Raw genomic sequence first — 25,932 nt, 5'->3', positions numbered from 1 at the left:
ATAGTGAAATTTCAACAAGGCATGGCCAGGATCTTCTTCTGCTTCCCAACTCAAGCTCTGTGTATAATGCCAAATAATTTACCATTACCATCAAACAACGAATACATCTAATGAATTGGCGTCATTGTTTGGGTTTAAGTTTACAGCATTATGATTTAGAAAAGTTTGACGTTGACGTGAGTACTACAACTACAGTTGAACTTCTTATCTTGTCTTGCACTTAGTTTCCAGTCCCCAAAACCATTGTTTTGTTTCAGTTTAGCAGTTGCAATATTGTTTTTGGGTCAGTCGTGTAATGTACTGTACTTAATACTTATACTACCCCCACATTGTCTATCACGCAAATGACTGCCTCTTTCTTTTTGTCTCAAAATGCTACTGGCAGGGTCTGTCTACTACTACTATCACAGAAGTTCAGAACCACAGATTCTTCTCCATTGTCTTGGGAAACAAATGCAGCCCTTGCAGTGCCACACTTCATCATCAATCATCATCAGCAATCACAGGTAAGATAAGTTTGCTGTGAGGTATAACGCAAGACAGACTGGTAGTTCTTCTAATACTACAAATATAACTCGGTGAGGGTTTACCACATTTATCTGTCTGCATGTTAAAGATGTGGCCAATATATTTTTTTATTCGAAAGCACTGTCCGCTGACCTGCATGGCCAATTAAACCTTGCGATGTTGCACAACGTACATTATTTGGTGAAACAGTCCCCCCTCTACCCCCCCAACAAACACAAATGAACTTCAAATGTTTTCTTTTGAAAATAACTTTGTGTCTCATTTATTTTACCATAATATAAAGAAAGATGATACAAAAATAAAATATATATTAAATCTTACCCCACAGCTGTCCCTACCCTCCCCTAACCCCAACCAAATTTCCAAGTTCAATGTAAACCCCAACACCCAATTCCCACCCACCAACAACAGGATTGAAAAAGGGGCAAACAAACAGGGTCCATCTCAAAGCCGGCGGGCTATCAAGTGTTTGTCCACAATGAACTTCACCCGCTCCTCTATTTCATCCTCAAGCCTCACTACCCGGAGGAGAATCTTTTTTTGAAATTGACGGCACCTACATTGGCATGCATGTTGTGGGGGGGCGGCCGATGATGAAAAAATCCGGCGGCGGGCGGCTGCCTGACCACGGCGACGTACTCCTGCAGGCTTGGGGGCTGGGGCATTGGAAGAGGCAGCAGCTGCTGCCGCCGCCTCCTCCTCCTCGTCGGCCTGAGCCACCTGCCGGCGGTAGGCCTCAACGATGGCCTGCAGTTTCCGCTGCTGGGCCCGGACTGCCAACTCCTTTCTTGTTGGTTTTGAAGGAGTAACTATAAAGAAAGAGACAGAATTGTTGTCATCCAAAATCCCAGCAAATCAAGAACACAAAATGTATTCAACACATAGTGGCCCAGTAGCACTAGCAAGCAAGCTGAGTACAAAAAATGGTGTTGTATCTATCTTGAACATTCTACGGCCTATATAAGTAATTTGTGGGACTTTTTGGCACAGCATTATGCCTGCCCTAGTAGCATGGGTGTACTTCAACGGTCACACACATACGAACACCTGTCTTTTCTCATATCTCGTTTTATATCATATACTCTGCTTCCGGGAACAGTCTCAAACTAACATTAATTAACAGGGGCCAGCTAGTAGTAAATGTCTAGTTGAGACTATCATTCTTTATATCGCGCAACAAACCTTAGGTGGTTTGTGTTTCGCCAGCAACGACCCATGCATACAGTCGTCCCCTCCTTCCCTTGCCTTTGGGTTTGACCAAAACACCGCTGCTGAGACTATCCACTACCCACCAATATTGGGTGTGTCTCCCACCCATGCAAGCAGCTGTGTTTTCCCCTTTCCATGCTTCCACAACAACCCATGCATCCGACTGCTATCAGCCACCTGCATTGCTGATTCCAAAGTATCCTTCTATATTAGATGATTGGTGCTTTTTCCTTGCTCCTTTCATCATACTTAAAATCAATCTCCTTAGTGTTAATCCATCGCGGTCATGTTGTGGATAAGACTTTTAGTATGCCACCAACCTTTCACAGCTGAGTTGTAGTCAGATAGAAGAGGCCTGTTATTTTATCAATTCTCGCCGGTGGTAATGCTAAGCATGGTAATGACAAATAAAGGTGGAGTCATATATTGTTCAGTAGAACTTCAAGTTCATTATAAATCTCAGAGTACAGTGAGGAAGTTTTCCCCTCCCACCAAGTAATGTGGATCACTATTGAATGTAACTTACCATCGCCCACCGCTGTTGGCTCCTCCCCCACTGCTGCTGGTGCTGGTGTAGGTGCCTCTGGTCCTGTCCCCTCCGGGATCGCCTCTGCTGATGCTGCACCGCTGTCCCCGTCGGCACTGGTGGATGGTACCGGTTCTGCACCTATAAAAATAAGACCACCTTTTTAGATGGATGCACAGCCCCCATTGTAGTGTACTTTTTCACCAAGAATGGAGTTCTGCAAAACAGTTAAGTACAACGTAATCAGTAGTAGTCCACATTGCATAGTACAGCAGAGTCACTACACATATTAGCATTCATTTGTTATGGTATGGTACCCAAGCTCATCTCATCTCTACTGCTACTCTAGTCCTTGGAAATTTAGACTGAACCATGTAACCTTTTTTGTTTTTTTTTGTGAGGTCTTATGTAGCGCTCGACTTACCCTTGGGCATCTCGGCGCTTGCATTGGGAACCCGTCCTGGCCTTTCCCTGTGAGATAACCCGTACTGGGCATCCCCAAGGTGAAGGCCAGGCATCCCGCCGCGGGGGCCGTTGTGGAGATTAAGCAAGCTTAATGCCCAGAGTTGCAGAGTGTGAACCCATGATTAGAGTGGGCACCGAAGCGAGAATTATCGAGTCCGTGGACAATTGGGCTCAAGACCCTGCCGCGTCGAGAATTGAACCGTGGTCCCGGGTCTGACCTCTGCTTCAGGGTATGCCTCCTCTAACCAGTGAGCCACACTTTGTACATCAATGTCTACAGTTTTGCGCATGCTACCTCGCAGCTTGTTGCGCAGTACGAGAAGACGCCTTTGAGGCCACATGATTGTTCAATGCATACACCTGAAGAGGTTGGAAAATAAAAAGGCCTGTACTTACTTTTTGTATGTGGATTGTGGAATCAAGTTTGCTTACAGGTTACACCTTTTTTTTAGCATGACTGCAAAAAACTTGCATAAATGTATTTCATACTGTCTAACGTGCACCACTTTTGTCATTATTTTTCGGCAGATGAGAAGATTTCCTTCTACGAAGCAGAGATTTCCAGAGCTTACCAAAAAGAGGCATATGTAACCAGTATACGTTCAATGATGAGGGGTCTCCGACATTTCCCACATTTCCCTATCGTGCACTGGTAGCTGTACAAATGTAGATTACTTTATTCAGCCTTTTTTAACTCTGGATTTTTTCTGGTGGGCCTTGACGTATTTCACGGAACAACTTAAAAACATTGATGTTACTTACTTACTTCTAACAAAATAAAGCTTTTGAAGTACCACATTGACTCTGAAGTATATTTTCAGTGTCTGTTGTATTATAGACGTACACGAGTGATTGAGCAAAAGGGGGTTACGTAGGTTATGGATTGTGTAATAAAAGCATTGGGCATCTTGGTATTGGGGTTCAGGAGTGGGATAATTGAATAATTGACCAATGACTGAGCCCATATAGGTTGTCGTTCAGTAAATTGTGGGTTCCTCAGAGTTCTGTGACTGAGGTGTAAGTAAGGTCCAACCTGCCTATCACCAACATCCAATTTTCTGGTGCATACATAGTTATGTATGTGACTGCATAGAAGAATACCCACAAGAGTAGTAGTGGTATACTAACGTTTATAAAATACTAGACCAACATCTGGATGCATACTTGGTTGGTGTCAATTGGCAAAGCAGAGACATTACAGAGGAAAAAGCATAAGACAGGAGTAGACCCTGTGCCTACAGCTTTTCTATCACAGATTTTTTGAAAAGATTAATACCTTAACTAAAGAGTGGGCAACAGGGCAAACTTACCTACAGACAGTGTAATACTAGTAGTAGCACAGAGAGTCATAGCAGAGGCTCTTTGATTTTGAAAACATAATGAAAATCAAAAAAGCATTTGTCAAAATTTATTTAGGAAGGAAATGTCATTAATCGGTTGGAAAAAAAAGCTCCCTTAGAAAGTTAGGGAAATATCATTGTTCCAAAAGAAAGCACTGTTGGACTTACTAGGGACAGCAGCAGTATCCTCAGTAGAGGAGCTCTGTGCCTGTGATTCACCCGCCGACTCGGTCCCAGCCTTCTGCTTGCCCCTGGGTTCTGTGGTTCATGTAAGAAATAATAAAGAAAGAGAAAAACATTGAGTGCTGTGAAACATAGACATCATTTCAAAAACCACTGCTAGAACATTAAAAGAAACAAACATTGATCTACCAAATGACTACTGCCTTGCAGGATTCACTGACTGTATACTTGGAGAAAACAAATCAAATGTTCCATAAACAATCTGATTGCAGATTACTAAGTAACACAGAGGCAGTAACACCTGAACAACACCACCGATTCAAGAATGGGGTAATCAATTATCTGTAAGTAGGCATTTCTTTTTTATTTTTGCCAGCAAAATGCATAGATCACAAGGAGGAGACATGCTTAACTTTGTGCATACACGAAATTGTACGTTCGTTGCATCATATTTTGTTCTGCTACTGACTGAATGCTACTGCTGCTAAGCCTACCCACTCACTAAACAAACTACATCAGTTCTATGGAGGGCTGAGGCAGGGGCGGCTCTAGGCTCATGGTGGTCCTGGGCAGGGAGCGTGGGTAGGGGGCCCCGGAAGAGGAGGTCGGGGTGGAGCACGGAGGCCAGTGAAGAGGGGGGAGTCAGGGTGTTTGGAAGTGGCACCAAATCCCTGCCAGGGGCCGCCACGCAAATATGTATCCATCCTCAGAGGATTATTAAATCAAGGATAAATATTGGTGTAGTGGCCCCTGGCGTTTGGTGGCCCTGTGCAGTTGCACAGCTTGCACATGCCTAAAGCCGGCCCTGGCTGAGGTAAGAAGAATTTGGGTAGCCACTCACCAAGACTCACGACCTTGACACCAAGCAGGTCCAACAGGTCCTGCTCCCGGTCCAAAATGTCTGCCCAGCAGTGGGACAGCTGATGATGGGTACGCCGGATACCGGAGCATTGGAAGACTGCCTGGCGCACCTTCGTCCACCGCCGGAGACGCTCTTCAATCTGGTAGCCGGAGCCGGGCCTGCCGCCTGCTGCCAAGGTCAAGGGGAGGTGGTGCTGGATAAAAAAGACCAGGGCAGCCACCTCCTCCTCCCCAAAAAGTTGGCGGGCCGTCACCCCTGGGGGGCACATTCTGCCGCAAGGCAGCCGGGTTTTTTTGGGCACAGGCGCCTTGCCCTTTGAGCCGCCGCTGCTGCTGGTGCCCTTCACCATGGTTCTGGGTGGAGGGGAGAAGAAAAGTTCAAGACAAAAAGGTAGGGGAAAGAAAAAGCAAGGAAAAAGAAGGAAGTAAAATAAAACAATAGAAAAGTTGTAAAAGTAGAAATAAAATGAAAAATATAAACCTAGGCACACAGAGAGATAGGTAATAACTAAAGAAAGTTTGAAAAAGTGGGTAAAAAGACCAGGATTGAAGAGATATGAGCTAGATGCTAAAGTAGGCCCCAAACCATAGCCAGTGTGAAATCCAAGATGGCTGCGCCCATCGCGACCGCGTGGGTAGGTTTGCGCGATATTTAGCGCGATCACGCACTTTTGTAGTGCGAACGAGAATATGAGTTCTCGAACATGTCTTGCACAACCCGAACACGTTACTTGTGACCCGGAACAGGAAATAAGGGAACGCAAGCGGGCGGGACAAACCTCTTGGGTAACTTAGCACGCTAGCCATCCCGAGCATGCAGGCAGCGCCCCGAACACGCGCACCGCGCTCCCAAAGACGGGTCTAGCAAGCAACTACGCATGTCTGCGGAGCTACGCGTAGGTCGCGGAGTGCAAGTGCGTCTTCGCGTAGCTCCGCGGAGTGGAGCTCCGCGAACTACGCCCAGGGTTACTAAACTCCAGAGCACATGCGGTTAAGCATTTAGTATAACACACGCAATAGACCATCAATCCAAGACACAGAGACACCAAGCTGGTTGTATTGTAAAAATATAGTTCTTTATATATAAAACTTCTCAAGCAGGCTTTAGGTACAGGTTTCAACGACTTAATAAGGTTCCAGTTACTTTTAGAAATGCTACAGTTCTTGAATATAATGGACAGTACTTAGAATAGTTTCAATCACTCTCAAAACGGCTTCCCAGTACTTCAAAATGGTTCAAGTTACTTTAAAAAAGTGATGCCACAATGTTCAAAAGCAAGATGTAGGCCTCAGTTGCAGAGTTCCGGGCCTGAAAGGGGTTAAATACTCCTAAAACCGGCTTCACTGTACTACAGGCCCTGTTACTATTGTTATTACGCTATTCGTTTCAGGTCTGGACACTCCGTAGCGCTCCTGTGCACATCGTACGAAGCCCAAGAGAAAGGCCCTACTGATTATCACGCGCCTCGCACAGTTCCTTTTCTTGGGGGCCCGGAGCAGATAAAGCAGGCGTAGAGGTGACGTCCCACGTTGCGGTGCCTTCTTCCTTCGTGGCGAGGTTCGGCTCGATGGCTCAGTAGTTTCCGCTTCTCAGAGGGCAGCGATGTGTTGTGGGGCGGCTCTTGACCTCGGCTTCCGTCCCGGTCCTGAAGGGGGGTTTACAGCGGCGCAATGCGATGTCAGCGGCGAGGCGCTTCCAGCAGGGCATTGCATGGGGCAAGTTGAGGCGTAGTCCAGCTTTACTTTGTACCCTACGGCTCGGGGACCACAGGGACACGATGCTCAGTCCGGACAGGTCCTTGGCTTGGCGTTGGGAGCTACGGCTCGGTGGCAGATGTCACGGAGCTTTGGCAATTCAGGGGGGTCAGCTCAGACTCTTCAGAGTGCGCGGTGGCGGCGCACAGCACACTTGGCTTTCTGTGGGCAGCGCTGCAAAGACAAGCAGCACGGTCACCAGCTCTTCCTTCAGGGGGGTAGCGCCCACTGTTCCTGGGGCGCAGTTCAGGGGGCAAGTTCACAAGCAAGCCCTTGGAGATCTTGGTTCACAGATGGCACAAGTTGAAATAAAAATAAAGTCTTTCTCAGTCTTTGTCTTTCTCTACTTGTGGAGAAGTGTGGCTCACCGGTTAGAGGAGGCAGTCCCAGATGCAGAGGTCAGACCTGGGACCAGGGTTCGATCCCCGACGCGGCAGGGCCTTGAGCTTAAAATGTCCACGGACTTGATCATTCTCACCTCGGTGCCTACTCGAATCGTGGGTTCACACTCTGCAACTCTGGGCAATAGCTTGCTTAATCTCCACTATGGCCCCACCACGATGAGATGCCTGGTCTTCACCTTGGGGATGCCCAGTAGGGGTAATCTTGCAGGGAAAGGCCAGGACGGGTTCTCAAAGCAAGCGCCTTGAGACCTTACGGTGAAAGGCGCTATATAAGAACGTATGATTTACGATTTACGATTACTTCTTGCAGCAAGGCACCCACCACAGGCCAATCTCTCAGGATTAGAGACAGTAGTCCTCCATGCAGCTTTCCCAGGTCCTTCTCTTCAGCAGAGTTTCTTCTTGGCGTCAACAGGATCTGATTTCTGAGGAGCAGGGCTCCTACTTTTATACACCATTTCTTTTGTTCTCGCAGGCCAGGGGGGCCTTTGCCTAATCCAGTCAGTCTCTGAGCACTTTGTTTTTCAGGCCCTGGCTTCTTCTTTCAGTGTGCTGGGCAGGGACATCAGACACTCCGCAGGGGATGGAGCCAGCATTGTGATGACAAGTAGAGTCAGGAGCACTCTGTTGACAGTCCTCCCTGTTCCTGGACTAGGTGCAGGGCAGAGTCATCAGTCGCTCCCCAGGGGGCGGAGCCAGCATTGTGGTGGCAGAGCACAGCCCTATTCAGAGTCAAGGGGCACTCCCCCCACCCATCCTGGTGTAATCTCTCTATTCACCACCTGTCAACCCCAGCCTGTCCCCTGGAATTCCCCAGCCCTGTCACACACAGAAACCAGACAGCAGATACACATCAGAGCAGAGGCAGGCTGAAATGGTCAGGCAAGCAAATACTAACTTTCTAAAAGTAGTATTTGCAAACACAGGATATTAAAATAAACTTTACTAAAAAGTATTTATTATTCTGAGTTCAGGCATACTGAACTTGACTTTCTACCATGCTCTCTGAGTCTGTTGGGATTATAGAGTGTAATAATTCCAGCAGCCCATTCTGGTCTATGGAGAGTAGGTAGCCTTACAATAGTGAAGAACGAAAATGGCTGTAATTCACTATTATGACATGCCACACACATCAGGGCTTGTCCTACCTTATGCTTACAATGCACCCTGCCCTTTGGCCTACCATAGGGAAGGTTTAGGGACTGACAAGTAGGTGTACATGCGCAGTTAGCTTGACAGTACCAGACTGCATGCAGGTTCTGGAATGGCAGACCTTAGGCACATTTCACCAGGCCGCTTCTGTGGGTGGCACAAGCCCAGCAGCAGCATTTGTATTTACAAGCCCTGGCACTCCTGGTGCACTTTACTGGGGACTGACAGTAAACCAAATAAGCCAATCATGGAAATCAATTACATATACACTTTACAATAGGGAGAGCATATGCACTTTAGCACTGGTCAGCAGTGGTAAAGTGCCCAGAGTCATTAAACCAACAAAAACAGGTCAGAGAGAATATTGGAGGAAGGCAGAAGTTCAGGGAGGACCCTGCCAAGAGGGCCAAGTCCAACAGCGGATAAGAGGGGGTGGCAGCCCTGGGTGTGGTGGCGGTGGGGGTTGTGGCCCTCTTTGGTGTCTGAGCAGCATGATTGTTGGCTCCATGGAATCTGTTGCTCTTCATGTGTGGATCTGGGCTAGGATCCCTTTCGTGGTGCAGGTTGTCATCCGACTTTACACCAGGTCAGAGCAGGTGTTAACTTCCTGGTGCTAACGCGCCTTATCGTCTGTTTTGTGATGTCTTTCCCGATCTTGCTGGTCGTTGTGAATGTTGCAAAGTGGTGTGTTTGCTATTTTTTTGCATGGGAAAACCTACTCTGCATCTCATTAGCGTTAGTTGCTGAGGTCATCCGTGGCAATGTTTTTTCCGGTAAAATGGTGACATGTGCTGTTTGCATCAGCTTGTGAATGGTGCGATAGATTTATCGCTAATTTGGCTGCAATAAAGTGCCGTTACCCCAGAGATAAGTCCTTGAGATTATACCCCCTAGCTTCCATTGATTGGTTAGCTATATGACCCGCCCTGGAAAAGCCACTATTCTCTCCAGAAGTAAACACCTGCGCCCCGGAAGGAATGATCAATGCTTTATCGAAGTTTTGTCCAGCTACAGGTAGGCCGCTCGACCCCAAGCTGTCCAGGCTACGAATCACTACATACTGCCAGTTTATGCTGCCTGTAGTGGCCAGGGCACACTTGGGTACTGGAGGTCTCTGGCACTGCAGAGCTGGCTTCACCAGTAGGAGGCACCCACAGCGCAGCCCGTGGTCAAGGCAAGTGATGGTGCCTTAATATTTAAGAAGAGGATGTGTGCATGAGCAGTGATTTTTTCTGATACTTTTGAGCAATGGAAATAGCATTGGCCGTGGGTACTTAAGCAGCCGAGTTTTACATTTGTGTAGGAGTTTTGTGTGGTGTTACATACAGGGGGGGGCAGATTTACCATGAAAGTGACTCAGTGCATTCAGCAAGTTATTTGGCTGTGCCACTCTGAATCACTTTCAAATCACAGGGATGCAACATATATACAACAATATGTAGCATCTCCATCCTTCCCCCTACACAGGCGCACAAACTGCAGCCATGCGCAGGCGTAGGCACCCTTTGCACCATGGTGCAAGGATGATTGAGTCGTGGGGAGATTGTTTTTGTGCAGGAATTGGCACTTTCCTGCACAAAAGTAATCACTACAGGCATTTTCCTCTTCAATGCGTGCTGTGGAATGCAGCACACATTGAAGGAGGAAAAAATAAGGTGAAATGAAAACATTTCTCCTCATTGCTTCTCTCTACGTCTCCCATAGGGAGGCGTAGCATTCACAAGTCTTTCCAGATTTATGATTCTTCGTAAATCTGGAAATGTGTCTCGTTCCATGGGTGTTGCATGGGAACACCCACAGCAACACCCATGGAATGCCCCTTTCACCCAAAGTGCTGCGTGTAAAGGGGCCATATTTACAAGGGCAGGAAAAGCCATGGAGGGCGGCTTTTCCTGTCTTTGTAAATATGGAGCAGTAGGATACACCACCAGTGCGTCACAAAAAGTGACAAACTGGTGGCGCAGGGAGCTTGTAAATCTGCCCCAGGATTTCTATTACTCTTTGATACTTTTTGTTTGGCCGAGAAAAATTGATACACGTTTTGATGTGCGTGGTCGCATGAAAGTGGCGAAGATATATTAACACAAAGAAAATCGATAATAGATGTGGGCGAGCCACGTGGCGTGAGGTGGTGGGGGAGAGCAACGCAAGGGGAGATTAGGAAGCACGAGCAAGGAACCTAAGATAGAGCTGGGTTTGTAGTGTAAGGCAGCGCAGCAGAATGAAAAGTGTTCTGCTAATCAGCAGATAAACCCTGAAAGTGTAGGGAGACTGCACTTAGGTTTCAAAGCTGCAGGAACCAGTTAGGAGCCAGGAAACAAGAGCATGGGAGCAGCTAGCCAATGGCAATCATCAGATGAGATTTCTGTACTGCTACTAATTACTAGCGCAGGGATGCCTTCGGGTAAACAGGCGCCCTAGAAATGCTGCTTCAATTCAATTCAATTACAACAGCCCTATTACATCAGGTCTTCCAGACAGCGCATGCGCGATGCCCAGTCTCGACCTTAGAAAAAGTAAATGCGCTGCAAATTTAAACCTTTCTACAAGAGCTTTCTATAAAATGCTCAGATTTCGACACAACTCCACAAATTCACTAAAATCGTATTTAATCGATTGTAGAAGTAGATTAAAGCAAAATTGTGCTCCTTTTCTCTTCTATGATTCACTCTGCTTGTGATAACTTTTCTGTAGACCCTTGAGGGTCCCCAAAAATTGCCGAATTCTGGTCTTCAGCCCCACACAAAGTGCAACTGAAGCCGACAATTTTCTTTTTTGTGTCTCAAAAACCTTTATTAGTATAAAAAGACATTACAAGTTAGCCAGTCCTTGAACAGGTGGCACAACAATGAACCATGTGTAGACTTCACGCAGTGCAAATTCAGCACAATGGTGAACATATCAAGTGTTGTTATCAGAGTTCAGATAAAAACGTTATATGTTTTAGAGTAGAACAATAAAAAGATAATTTATATGCAAATAAAGGCAATTAAGGCGTAATAATAGCTGATTCTTAAGACAATAATCAGAGAGTGTAGTGTAGTTCCTATTTTCCCAAAAGGCTCTGCGCATTGGAATAACATAAACAGTAGTATTGACGTAGAATTGCGGATCTTCCAGGCCTCTACTGACTATGCTAAACTTAACTGGGTTTGTTACCAACTAGCTCAGAGGTCACTGGAAACTTTCTTGACTGAATAGGAAGTGATCAGCTTCCCTGGCACAGACAAGAAGGGATTCAGTTTTCCAATAACCGTGCAACATGACAACTTTGCTCCTCAGATAAGAGTCAATCTCTAGAGTCGTGTGAATAATAGACAGTTATTTTACTCAGTCAGTTGTTGTGCAGATTACTTTCACAATATGTAGAGAATAGAGAGACGGGCGTTTTCAATAAAAGGTTACATTTATTGAACAGTCTTTCTTCTCGTACAAGAGAAATGAATTGCCACAATTGCAAGACTTGTTATTATAAAAAGTATGTACAGTAAGATGAGTATTGCGAAATAATACTGTAAAAGCATTGATATGGTTTCTTAGCCATACAATGGTTTAAAATGAATAAAACATATATACATTCATATATGCATTAGGCTAAAATACTCAACTGGTGCTTCTAACTACGCCTACCCCAGTGTACCTGACCTAAGCCTAATACTTGGGAGGGGAGTAAGTAAGTAGCTTTAAGTTAAGTTGGTTTTGCCAAGGTTTGCTTCAAGAATTCTCTCTAAGGTTTTAGTCAACACCATACCTCTGGAATAGAATGCTGGAGGTCTGGTATCTCCTTCAGGGAACTCGATATCCCAGTCACTCGCAAGAGTGGGCTGAAAACGCCGGAGCTGGATTTCTCTGCAGGAGAAAAGACAGCGTCTCTCTCAGCACGTCGAGGAAGAGGAAGGGCAGTGTCCGCGGGCAGCTTGCATCTGCTGGGCTCTTGCAGGGGACGGCTGTTCAGCTCCTGTGTTCACCACACCATTGTTCGCTCGTTAGCAGCGATAGAAGTAGCGATAGTCTCAGCATTAGCTCGACAGCGATAGCTTCAGCATAATAGCAGCAGCGATGGTATCATCAGCATTTGCTTAAGGCAACGTTGGTAATATTTATACCTGAAAGGTGCCTTGTTTGACGTAAGTTTTTGGACATAAGACGTCAATAAAGATGTCACTAGGAAGTGATCGTCTATCAGTGCTCATTAGAGTTCTATTACTAATCAAAACATAGCAAGCGGGGCTTTCCCAGGTTGCTGAGTTTTTATCTTGTTGAAGAACTCGGAGTGTTAATCTAGGAATCTTACAGCCTGATTCATGAAGTGAAATTGCGCCCGCAATCGCTGCGAAATCGCAAATGCGGGCGCAATTTCCGTAATCGGCATTCAACAACAAAATAGCGAATTCGCAAACACATATTTGCGAAATCGCTAATATATTCGCAGAATCCCAGCCGCAGAGCATTAGCGATTCCGAAATAGCGACACACCACGGATTCTGCGATAATAATAGCGAAATCGCAAAATAATCGCTATCGGTATTCAAGAAAAATCGCAATTAGCGAAAAACCTAAAATTCGCATTTTGCACCGCGCAAAATAAGGACAACTCAAAGCAGGTGGTAACCATGAAAGCCATGGAAAAAAACTTTCAAAAAACCGTTGTCCTATCACCAACAGGTACTGGCCTGACCAATCACACATAAGGACCATCAGCAGCAGCAGCATTAGGAGTCCCACAATGCCAGGAATGTACATGGTGGTGAGGCGTCGCAGGCTACAGCGATTAGCACGGAGGAGACGCAGGATCCAGGACAGGATATTCCGCCAGCGGGTCACCTTGCTGGGCCAAACCAGAGAGCAGATATATGCTAAATACAGGCTGAATGGAGAAATGATAATGCAGCTAATACAGGACCTTGACCCCCTGATGCAGCACCCAACAAGCCGTACCAATGCTGTGCCTACACATGTGCAGGTATTGTGTAGCCTGCACCTCCTGGCCTCCGGAAGTTTCCAGGGGGTAGTAGCGGCTGCTGGGGGAATATCCCAGCCCACCATGTCACGCTGCCTCCACACTTTTGTTGACGCCATGCTCACCCAGCTACACCGTCACATCAAATTTCCCGCCAGCCAACAGGAATTGGACATGACAAAGCTACAATTCTACAATGTAGCCCATTTTCCACATGTGCTCGGATGTATAGACTGTACCCACGTCGCCATCTGCCCACCAGCTGGCATGGAGTATATGTTCCGCAATAGAAAGTGCTACCACTCCCTCAACATCCAGATGGTCTGCAATGCCAAGACATACATCACTGACATCGTCGCACGGTACCCAGGGAGTACCCATGACTCCTTCATTTTCCGGCACAGCGGACTCCACACACGACTGGTCAGGGGAGAGTTTGGGGAAGGACACCTACTTGGTAAGTACACTTTGATTGAAATGTCACATTGCAAAGATGTAACAGCGCAGCACAGGCAATCACCATCCGCTCCTCTCATTCAGGTGACAGTGGCTACGCCCTCCGTGAATACCTCCTGACCCCATACCTCAACCCTGCTACACCCCAGCAACGGCGCTACAATATTGCACACATACGGACAAGGAATTGCATAGAAAGGACATTTGGCCTGCTCAAGAGCAGGTTCCGCATACTGCACAAGACAGGTGGGGCCATGTACTACAGTCCTGAAAAGTGCTGCCGCATAGTGGCTGTCTGCGCAATACTACATAACATTGCAACCAAGCGCAGGATACCTGTTGACATCTCTGGCAGTGAATCTGAGGGGGACAACCGGCCACCTGCACATGCGCGCCATGCACAAGGGGAGAACCCAGCAGAAGGGCACAGACGTCGCAACCACATCACAGTGAACAGTTTCTAGTACAACCACTTCCATCACCCCACAAATCAACAATGCATGCAAAATGTAATGATGACACAACGCTAATGTGTGTAGGAAAATATATGTATTTGTTAAATTCACAAAATGAAATATAAGGTTCTGTCCAAATAGCAAAATAAATGTACTTGTTAAATTCACAAAATGAAATATAAGGTTCTGTCCAAATAGCAAAATAAATGTACTTGTTAAATTCACAAAATGAAATATAAGGGTTCTGTCAAAATTAGTCCAACAAACAGTATTACGCCATACTGCTGTGCATGAGTGCATGGCAGGCTTGACCTCAGCCTGTGCCATTGGTGAAGTGCAGTTCTCTAGGTGCGCCTAGTGCGCGTTCCTCCATAGCGCCTCTGAGGGGCTTCCTCCTCCAGGGCTTCAGGCAAGGGGGGGGTCCTGGTGCTGCGGGTGGGTAGTGGGGCCTGTGAGGCAGATTGTGAGCTGAGGCTGGACGCCCACTCACTCGCATCATCACCCCCCACAACAGATGGAATAGGTGGAGGGTGAAGAGCAACGACGGCCGTGGTGAGGGTCTCCAGCACCCTTGTCATGTCCTCACTGCACTGGATGATTGCGTGCTGCTGGGTCAGACTGCGCCGCGCCAAAAGAGATGTCGCATTCGCCGACACATAACTTGCCTTGCTGTAAGAGCCAAGCCGGTTCAATAGTTGGCGGTGGCGCCGGCGTTGCCCACTGCGCACTCTCCACATGGCACAGGTGTTGGCCTCCACGGCTGCAGCAATGCGGGCCATTCCAACTCCCACACCTGCCAGGTCTGCCCACATGCCTTCAATGTGGCCTGCAACAGATGCCACGTTGCGGCCAATCATGTGCAGTTGGAGCTGTATAGCTCCCTGCTGCTGAGCCTGGCGCTGGTGAATGCGCAGCATCCGTCTCTCGACGCTGAGCCGCGCCAGTCCATCAGCATTGGCCTGCCTGGTAGCTGCTGTGGAGCGCTGGCGTGACCTGCCACGCCTGCCCTGCTGGCCTGAGTGTGATGTTGAGGCGACAGCTGCTGGGGGTAAGACCGCCGGTGTTGCAGGTGAGCCAGTCGCAGGGGGTGTGCCTGCTGGTGTGGCAGTAGCAGTTGATGCAGGGGGCACAGAGAGTGACTGCCCTGGCTGCGGCTCTGGGAGGAGCAGCGGTGGCAGGAGGCACAATGGGGGCTGACATGCCAGCGGATGTGGGTGCTGCACCTGTTGCAGGGGGGACGCTGCTGGTGGTAGTTGCTGCTGGTGTAGCTGCAGCGGCATGGGCTGGTACCTGGGTTGGTGTTGGCACCTCCACCTCCGGGACGCCCTCATCAATCTCCAGCCTATCACTGTCACTGGTATCGCCACCTGTGGGGGTAAGTGGTGGACCATTAGTTGCATGCATCTGGCAGACGTGCAGTTGCTACATGCATGCTGGGTGACATTCCCTGAATGGCAGTGGCTTTGTGTGCATTGGGACCTGTCTGGCTGCATTGTGGTACTACAACATTGTGGCCAGACTACATCTCCCACAATGCTTCAGGACATTCCTTGATGTGCAACTATGCATGCCTATGGAACATTGGGGGAGCCTATTTGGTCATGGACATCCATAGGGGGCAGGGTCGCAGTCGCATGCCACTTACCTTGGGTGTCTTGGGTGGGGCGGGATGAGTCCAGTGTAGTGAAACCGACACAGGCCTCCTTCTCCAGGGTGTTCTCAACCTGGTCCTCCATGGCGGTGTTTGGTGGTACCGTTGGTCCTCCTCCTCCTGTGCCAGAGGACTCCCCAAGGCGTGCCGCCACCTTCTCCTTGGCACGGCCTCGGAGGTCGTACCACCGCTTTTTTAGTTCGTCCAGGGACCTGGCTGCCACTCCCACCGAGTTCACTGCTGAGGCTATCCCCTGCCATATGCGCCGCTTCTCCATTTCTGGGACCCTCCGTGAATTAGCGCCAAACAGTTGGTCATGGTTGGCCACAACCCCCTCAATTAGGTGTTCCAGCTCCTGCTCAGAGAATTTCAGTTTTCTCTTTCTCCCAGACTAGCTGCTGGTCCCAGGTGCTGGTTCCTCAGCCATGGTATAGGGTTGTGGATCTGTGGATCTGTGTACTTTCCAAGATGAGCTGCAGCTCTCCAATGTGCTCCCTCTCTCTCTGCCTCAATGTGCAAAATGGTGGTGGGAACCGGCAGCTTCCTGGTTGTGATGTCATCACTGGGCTCGAAATGCGACTTCCCGTTTTCCCGATCTCGCGAGTTTGCGATCTCGCAAATAGCGATATCGCAAATAGCGATATCGCTATTTGCGAGATCGCAGTCCAGGCGCGGGTAGGCGGAAATTGCGATTATTCTGCGATTAATCGCAATTTCAATCGGATCGCAATCGGATTTTGCGATCGCGTGCGAATCGCTTTTTTTAATCGCAATTATTCATGAATTCGGATTTGCGATTTCTGAACAGCGATTCGCTTTTTTTCGCTATTTCAGAATCGCAAATGCCGAATTTCATGAATATGGCGGTTAGATAGTAACTTCTGCTATGTCATTGCACTAATGAGCTGCAAAGGAAGTTGCAGAGGAAGCGATTCTGAAATGTGGCTCTGTTCGTGTGAGGCCAGAGACGAGTTTCTGAATATTGCATTTGATCGGTTATGCCAATATAGGGAATAAATGGATTTATAGACGTATAGGGGCATAAGGTCACAGTATCGATCAGGGTCCTAGATTAGAACGCGACACCCACTCCACGAATTTATGTCCATCAAATTACCAAAACTAGAGCAATAAGATGCATGTGTAACATTGCCCATCCCAAAATACATATATGCATTTGAAATAGGCGTATTTGTAATACGTGAAAATATAGGTACTGTACGTTTTTGAAGCATAGAAATCATTCAAAATTATAGCATATGCAATCAATGAACGATTTTGCAAAAAGAATTACACATGAAATATCTCTGAATACATAAAAGAAGGGCGAGATAATTTCATCACATATAAATGCATTTCAGTAAAATGTGCTAGAGGCTGGTTGAAAGTTATTATGTCTCTAGATTTACCTAAATAGAAGTCGAAGCTTCTGTTTAAGCAAAGACTTTTTCGTGCCAGAAAAAAAGGTGAATATTAAAAAGTGTTCAATTCAAAAGAATTCCTGTTGAACGGGGGAATAGAGTTCCAACGCTTCTAGCAGTTTTTGTTGTTCAAAACTGAAGGCCGAATTCAGAGTTCATGGGAACGCTGTGTGTCAGAATGCTTCTCTAAAGTTATTGTTTCTGTTCGGGTGAGAACATCATATCAGACAGGCTCTCAAAGAATTGGTCTACAAAATCAGGTGACAGTTCGACCAAATTCGATAGTGCTGTAACTTGGCAGGTGTGAGAATGATTGCTGTCATCAAAGGCTGGATCAGCAATGTTCACATAAGGTCGTACCTGGGTGATGTTGCTTTTGTCACTCGCTCCACTGTTACCACCTAGTCGTAGTACAGGAGTCTCAACGAATGCCGTCATCAGGATTGGTAGCCGCTGGGGACAACACAATGCGTGAGCCATTATTGGACTGAGCAAAGTATCGATATCCATTGGTACTGCTGATGGAAGTGCAAGACAGGTGTTCAACACGCACTCATCTCCGCATAGCATACATCGTAGCACAGGTAAGATGCAGGATTGCCATATAGGTCTGAATGAAAGGAACCAGGTCATGTTTAGATCTCTCAGCCTGGCCAATCCAAGGACTCTAGTTATTCTGTCCACGTAGCGCTCTGCTAGGATTGTTTCTTCCATCCCCATAGGAGTCATGTCTGAGCTTTGGCTTGCCATATCAGAGCAGGAGGGTCAAAAATAAAATCCCTGCTACAAGTCCCAAAAATAGGGGTATGCTGCCAAAGACTGAATGGACAAAATTGGGAACGATTCCCAGAATTGCTTGAAATGGTGTTAGCAGTCCCGTAAAAATTGTCTTAAATATGCCTGGGATGCCTATGGCACTAGACATGTTAAGAAGTTGGCTCAGCATTTCTACGAAAAGCACGGGGCAATTTGTTGATAAAAGGTCATGAACCTCCGTAGCCGTCCTTGCAACTAGGAGATCATACGTCTCTTTTGATGACGTGATGGGCACTGTTGTCTGCAAAAGCGCAGACTTCATTTTGCTTAAAGTATCAATTCGTATAGAAGAGAAATTCAGACGAGGCCAGACGGGAGTCACTATGTCTCCAGGGCCGCTCGGAAACAATGCTTGCATACAGCATTTGACCATGGAAGTTACGCTCACGAGATACGCTTTTCCTGGCAAAAGGCCACAACATCTGTGATCCGTTCTTAGAATGTAACTCCCATTTGCGAGTTGCATAAAGAAAGGCTCTATCTGCGTTGCAGGTGTGACAAGCTCGTGGCATGAAAGGTTGGACTTGCTTCAGAACGGTCGCTCCCTCACGCTCCTCCTCATCTGCAGCTGAAACGCTCCGTGATAACGCATCCCTGGTATCGTTTCTTGTGATTACTACAGCACTGTTTGTTTACCGAGCTCCATAGCATTATAGCGCTTTTTCACACATAGCGCCGCTGTTAGTATTTGGCTGAAATGCTCCGTGATAACCATCCCTGGTATTGTTTCTTGTGATTACTACAGCACTGTTTGTTTACCGAGCTCCATAGCATTGTAGCGCTTTTTCACGCATAGCGCCGCTGTTAGTATTTGGCATAATTAGCGCGACCTCGCTCAGGCTGTTGTGCTAATTTTTCTTGTGTTGGTGCATTTGTTTTGATTGTACTGCTCACTCGACGCATTTGTAATTGCTGCCCCTGTCTGCCTTTCCCTTTGACCCTCCATTTTGTTGTTGGTATCCCCTGGCCCGCCCCTCATCCACACTACCGCCTCCCTGCTGCCCCTCCCACGCTCCGCCCCCTCCACTCTCCATTTATGTCAGATGGTCCCACGCACAGCGTCCACGCGCTACGGCCGCGCCGATGGTGCGTCAAAGGTAAGCCCGTCTACGCCCGTCCGCGCCGAGACCGCGCCTAGCGCCAGACCCCCTGGTTCCCGCAATGCCCAGCACACTCGCATCACTTACGATGGGATATATGATGTTACAACGCGGACTTTTACAACGCATACCGTTACAACGCGGTATTTACAACGCGGATACTGTAACAACGCATGTATTTACAACGCATTTTTTTACAACGCAGGTACATTTACAACGCAGACCATTACAACGTAAGTATTGGTAAGTAAATAGTTATATTAATATTATAATGGTAAATTAATTGTAAAAAATATAATTTAATGGCATTTTATTTAATTTAATTTCAATTAATTAATTTAATTATAGAATAATATTACTTTATTTTTACCCTGTACCCCTGCACCCCAGAAACTCAAAACTGACCCTCAACACCTATAATAAATTAAACTGATTTAATTTAATTTAATTCCAAATAATTAATTTAATTTAAAATAAATTTTACTTTATTTTTACCCTGTACCCCTGTACCCCAAAAAATCAAAAGTGACCCACAACCCCTAAAATAATGTAATGGAATTTAATGTAATATATTTACAATTAAAATTTACCCAGTACCCCAAAAACTGAAAACTGACCCAGAACCCTAAAAATACCCCTTTACCCAAAAACTGAAAACTGACCCTGAACCCTAAAAATACCCCTTTACCCAAAAACTGAAAACTGACCCTGAACCCTAAAAATACCCCTTTACCCAAAAACTGAAAACTGACCCTGAACCCTAAAAATACCCCTTTACCCAAAAACTGAAAACTGACCCTGAACACTAAAAATACCCCTTTACCCAAAAACTGAAAACTGACCCTGAACCTTAAAAATACCCCTTTACCCAAAAACTGAAAACTGACCCTGAACCCTAAAAATACCCCTTTACCCAAAAACTGAAAACTGACCCTAAACCCTAAAAATACCCCTTTACCCAAAAACTGAAAACTGACCCTGAACCCTAAAAATACCCCTTTACCCAAAAACTGAAAACTGACCCTAAACCCTAAAAATACCCCTTTACCCAAAAACTGAAAACTGACCCTGAACCCTAAAAATACCCCTTTACCCAAAAACTGAAAACTGACCCTGAACCCTAAAAATACCCCTTTACCCAAAAACCCAAAACTAACCCTGAACCCTAAAAATACCCCTTTACCCCAAACATATTACAATTAAAATATAACTATATACTTACCAATACTTAAGTTATAATGGTATGCGTTGTAAAGGTACCTGCGTTGTAAAAAAATGCGTTGTAAAAACATGAGTTGTAACAGTATCTGCGTTGTAATGGATGCGTTGTAACAGTAGTGCGTTGTAAAAAATGCGTTGTAACAGGTGTACACCCTTACGATGCCACCACACTCCTAGCCCTTAACCCCGCCCATTCCCCCAACTGCGTCCAAGCCGCTCCTGGACACACCCATGGACCCTTCTCTTGCAACTCCTGCAAGTTCGACGGCACCAAAACCAACTCCTCATCCACCAACACCAAACAGAGACCTGACACCAACCACCTAAAATGCATCCTGCTCAACACCCGCTCGGTCCACAGACATGCCATCGACCTTTGGAATCTACTAGACACCACCTCCCCGGACGTCGCCTTCCTAACAGAAACATGGATGAACGCCTCCTCAGCCCCAGACATCACCATTGCCATCCCGGAAGGATACAAGATCATCCGTAAGGACCGCATCAAGCAAACAGGAGGAGGCATCGCTATCGTCCATAAGAACTCCATCCGCATCTCAACCAGCTCAGACGTCAACCTTGCCAGCACCGAAACCTCCACTTCCAGATCCACACCAACCCCAAGACCACACTCAGAGGCACCCTCCTCTACCGGCCCCCAGGACCCCATACACAATTCAGTGACGACATCATTGACTTTATCACCCCACACGCCCTCCCCTTCGAGGACTACATTCTATTGGGAGACCTCAATTTTCACCTGGAAAAGAGCAATGACACCAGCGCCACCACCCTTCTGGACAATCTCGCCGACCTCGGACTCAAACAACTTGTCACTACCCCCACCCACATTGCAGGTCACACACTCGACCCTATCTTCACCTCCAGCAAACATGTCTCATTCAGTCACACCACAGCTCTTCATTGGACGGACCACAGCTGCGTTCACTTTATCTACAATAAGACCACAATCCACAACCATCCTCAACCCACCCTGCGAAGAAATTGGAACAAAATCACCATCGACCAGATCTCCTCATCGCTTCTTCTAAACCCCCCTGCCCACTCCTCTAACCCCGACCAAGCAGCCAATAACCTCACCCAATGGCTATTCAACAGCGCCGACATCCTAGCACCGTTGAAAAAATGTCAAATCAAACTAGGCAGCAAAAACGCCTACTGGTTCAACGATGATCTTAAGAAATCGAAGAAACTCTGTCGCTCCCTCGAGAAGACCTGGAAAAAAGACCCAAACACCAGCACCAGGGACGCCTTCAAAAACGCCACCCGCATACACCACCAACTAATCCGGTCTGCCAAGAAAGCCGCTTTCAAAGGCCGACTAGACAACAACGCCCACAACAGCAAGGAATTATTCAACATCGTCAAAGAATTTACCAACCCATCAGCCAACTCCAACGACATCACCCCCTCCCAAGCCCTCTGCGACTCCCTAGCTTCCTTCTTCTACAACAAAATCGCAGACATCCACAACAGCTTCGACAACCGACCCGGAGACCAACCCACCCAACCTTCTGCAGGACCTTCACCCCCCTTGAACATCCTTAACCACTGGAACCCAATCTCCACTGAGGACACCATCCGCCTGATGAACTCCATCCACACAGGATCCCCAGCTGACCCATGCCCTCACCACATCTTCAACAAAGCAGACTCCATCATAGCACCACACCTCCGAGATGTCATCAACTGCTCCCTCAACTCCGCCACCTTCCCGGAAAGCTGGAAACACGCAGAACTCAGCGCCCTTCTGAAAAAACCCACAGCTGACCCCACCGAACTCAAAAACTACCGACCATCTCGCTTCTTCCATTCCCGGCCAAAGTCATCGAGAAAGCTGTCAACAACCAGCTCGCCGCCTTCCTCGAAACCAACAAATCTCTCGACTCCTCACAGTCCGGATTCCGAGCCAAACACAGCACTGAGACCGCACTCATCGCTGCAACTGACGACATTCGAACTCTACTGGACAACGGAGACACAGCCGCCCTCATCCTCCTCGACCTCTCCGCTGCCTTCGACACAGTCTGTCATAGCACCCTTCTACAGCGCCTCAGAAACGTCGGAATCCAAGGAAAAGCACTGGAATGGATCACCTCGTTCCTCACCGGAAGAACCCAGAGAGTCCGCCTCCCACCATTCAAGTCAGAGGCCACTGAAGTCATCTGTGGCGTGCCACAAGGATCTTCTCTCAGCCCCACTCTCTTCAACGTATACATGAGCCCCCTTGCGGCCATCGCTCGCCAACACAACCTCAACATCATCTCCTACGCTGACGACACTCAACTGATCCTCTCACTCACCAAAGACCCTAACACCGCCAAAACCAACTTACACGAAGGAATGAAAGAAGAAGCCGAGTGGATGAACCACAGCCGTCTGAAACTGAACTCAGACAAAACAGAAGTCCTCATCTTAGGCACCTCCCCCTCCACCTGGGATGACTCTTGGTGGCCAGAGGCCCTTGGAAAAGCACCCATCCCGACAGACCACGCACGGAACCTGGGCGTCATCCTGGACTCCTCACTCTCGATGAACAGACAAGTCAACGCCGTTTCATCATCTGGCTTCAACATTCTTCGCATGCTCAAAAAAACATTTCGCTGGATCCCCACCGAAACTCGTAAAACGGTCACCCGCGCACTGGTCACGAGCCGCCTGGACTACGGAAACACCCTATACGCTGGTACCACCGCAAAACTCCAGAAAAAACTCCAGCGCATCCAGAACGCTTCAGCCAGGCTCATACTAGACATCCCGCGTAAAGAACACATCTCTGGTCACCTGAAAAACCTCCACTGGCTCCCCGTAAATAAGAGGATTACTTTCCGCCTCCTAACCCACGCACACAAAGCACTTTACGAACTTGGACCCGAATGCCTCAACACACGACTGTCCTTCTACACCCCCTCCCGTCAGCTACGATCCTCCAACCAAGCCCTTGCCACTGTACCTCGCATCAACAAAACCACCATGGGAGGTAGATCCTTCTCCTACCTGGCAGCTAAAACTTGGAACTCTCTTCCCACTCACCTTCGCCTTACTCAGAACCACCTAGCATTCAGAAAGCAACTTAAAACTTGGATATTCGACAAGTAATTCTCCACCCTTCCTCAAGCGCCTTGAGACCCTATGGGTATGTAGCGCGCTATATAAATCTCTTGACTTGACTGACTTGACTTGTTAGAATTACCTTCACAGGCTCCGTGTAAATTAATACCCTGGCACAAAAGTATACCGCTTAGTGAACGTTTACAGTTTTCACCACTAAGAAATACATTTTTGTCGCTGTCACTATAGCATGAATGCGTGTATGGTAATTTCCATGCTGACTTAACATATCCTTTACCTAATCGTTCATACTGGCCAGTAGGTATGTATTCAAGGCAATTTTTAAATAGGAAAGTTGTTATCGGAATTGTGATAATCCTGTGTATTATCCATTCAATGACAGGACTTTCTGACATTGTCAAAAGTAATCTCTCAAGTTTTTCGATGCTCAGGATTGTATAGTCTGCTCTTTCTGTGCCAAGCTGATTTGTTTATCAGTAAGGTTAAAAATGGAAAACAATGAAGTTGTGTTGATTAAACGCCAAGGCACATAGCCTGAACGAAGATTTTGCAGCGTCCAGCCTAATTGTACAATAGAACGCAATGGCGACTGGCCATGCTGTAACATTAGCAAGTCTCTGTCTATTATATCAAAGGCAGAGGATACAATATTGTCCAACGAATATATCCTGGAGGACAGAGTCATTAACCCATTGTCCACTACAGAAAGTGATTTTTCCAAATTAATACGATCAATTTCTCGTATTTTTTCAGCTGTTTCAATTTGTGTGACTTTCCAAGCCTCGTTGTATGCAGCATAGATACTGGTCGCTATGAAACGCTTTTGACGCTGTTTGCGTGGTCCCATAATAAAATCGCGCAAATCAGCACCCTCTTTAAGTAAAGACAAGTGTTGCTTAATTTCAGCCAGTGTGGATGATCCTAGCCATTCGAGGCAGAGTTTCCCTACACTGTATGTTGTTACTATCCCTGGATTTTGTCTCTGGGAGTATCTAGGGTCTTGTCTGGTCATTTTTAACCCCTGTGTTTTATTCAGGAATCTATCTTGACAGTTGTTTCTGTCAGTAGGCCAGATTAACCACTTTTTCCAATCAGGATGTGTTCTGTTTAAATGTAAAATTTTAGATACGTCTATCTCAATATCTGTTGTTGCATCTTCAGGTATTGGCTTTGGAATAGACGGATTGTTAAGGTCTTTGATCTTAGCTAGGCCAAGACAGGATGTTTGATGAATTGTGTCATTTAAAAACATCATTTGTTCTGGTATCATGCAGGTTCTGAATAATGCTTCTAGGCCTTGTACCTGCCACTCTTTCGTACCCCAGATGGTTTTTGTTTCAATGTTATTTTTCCAATAATCAAAACCAAATGTCATCATTTTTTCATAAATGCTTCTGAATATATCAATTTAGTATTTGTCAGCATTGTTTTCAATCCTGTTTTATCTAACAGTTTATAATAAAACGTTTCTGCATCACTGGTGTTAAACCCTGAGAAGTACTTGAATTTCTCAAAGAATGTTTTAGAACTGCTTTTAGGTGGTGTATCACAATGTTCCCATTGGTTATACTTAAAAACATTTCTAGGCTGTGCAGATTTATGCAAGTAATGGTCACCATATTGTGTGAAGCAGAACATCTGTTCATAACTAGACGAACCGTGTAAATAATCATGATCTGTGAATCTAGCTGACATTACTAAATCAGACATCATATTGTTAATACTTTCAAAGTCCCAATCATCAGAGAATGTGCTAGGTTTTACAAAGTCACTTAAGGAAACCTTGAATTGATGAGGATACTTCAGGATCTCGACCTGACCATAGATCTCATAGTCAGTTTTCTCCCAAACTACCCCACCGGGTATTGGAATGGCTGTGACATTTACTGTTGACAGTTCTCTTTTCTTCACGTGGGATGATCTGTGTGGTTTGAGGACTAAGTTGGTTTTCTGACTTGCTGTGTCCATTCAATTGTAATAAACCTTCCTAAAATTAAAACTAAAATTAGGCATAGTAGGAGTATGAATACCCCTGAAATAATCCAATGCTCAATCAATGGTGCATTCATATATACTTCTTTGATTTGTTGAAAGAGGTCTGATGCTTTTTCTTTAAAAGTCTTTTTTGTTTCTGGCATCACTTCAGGGTTGCTTTGATCCTCAGAAAAGTTATCGAAGTTGATGGAATAGCCAGAGGCAGTTCTGTCAATTGTTGGGATTGTTCTTTCAATTTGTCTTTCGGTAGCACATTCAGATGCCACATTATTGTAGACTGGTGTTTCTTGACGAACTGTTTCAATCTGTGTCTCAAGAGGCACGAGTTCCATGGCATTATT

General features: G+C 46.5%; 1 protein-coding gene across 1 annotated transcript; it reads right to left on the bottom strand.

The window, feature by feature from the left end:
* Window positions 1–972: 972 nt before the first annotated feature.
* Window positions 973–18,897, bottom strand: LOC147693277 (uncharacterized). Its single transcript, XM_086935888.1, has 4 exons — window positions 18,819–18,897; window positions 4,237–4,326; window positions 2,264–2,404; window positions 973–1,337 (listed from the first exon to the last, which is right to left on the bottom strand). Exons 1-4 carry the CDS (start codon window positions 18,895–18,897, stop codon window positions 973–975), a joined length of 675 nt encoding a protein of 224 aa, XP_086792014.1.
* Window positions 18,898–25,932: the final 7,035 nt, after the last annotated feature.

The sequence above is a fragment of the Lissotriton vulgaris genome, chromosome 8 (assembly GCF_964263255.1).
Source record: "Lissotriton vulgaris chromosome 8, aLisVul1.2, whole genome shotgun sequence".
Lineage (NCBI taxonomy): Eukaryota > Metazoa > Chordata > Amphibia > Caudata > Salamandridae > Lissotriton > Lissotriton vulgaris.
This window is presented reverse-complemented; position numbering and strand designations above follow the sequence as displayed.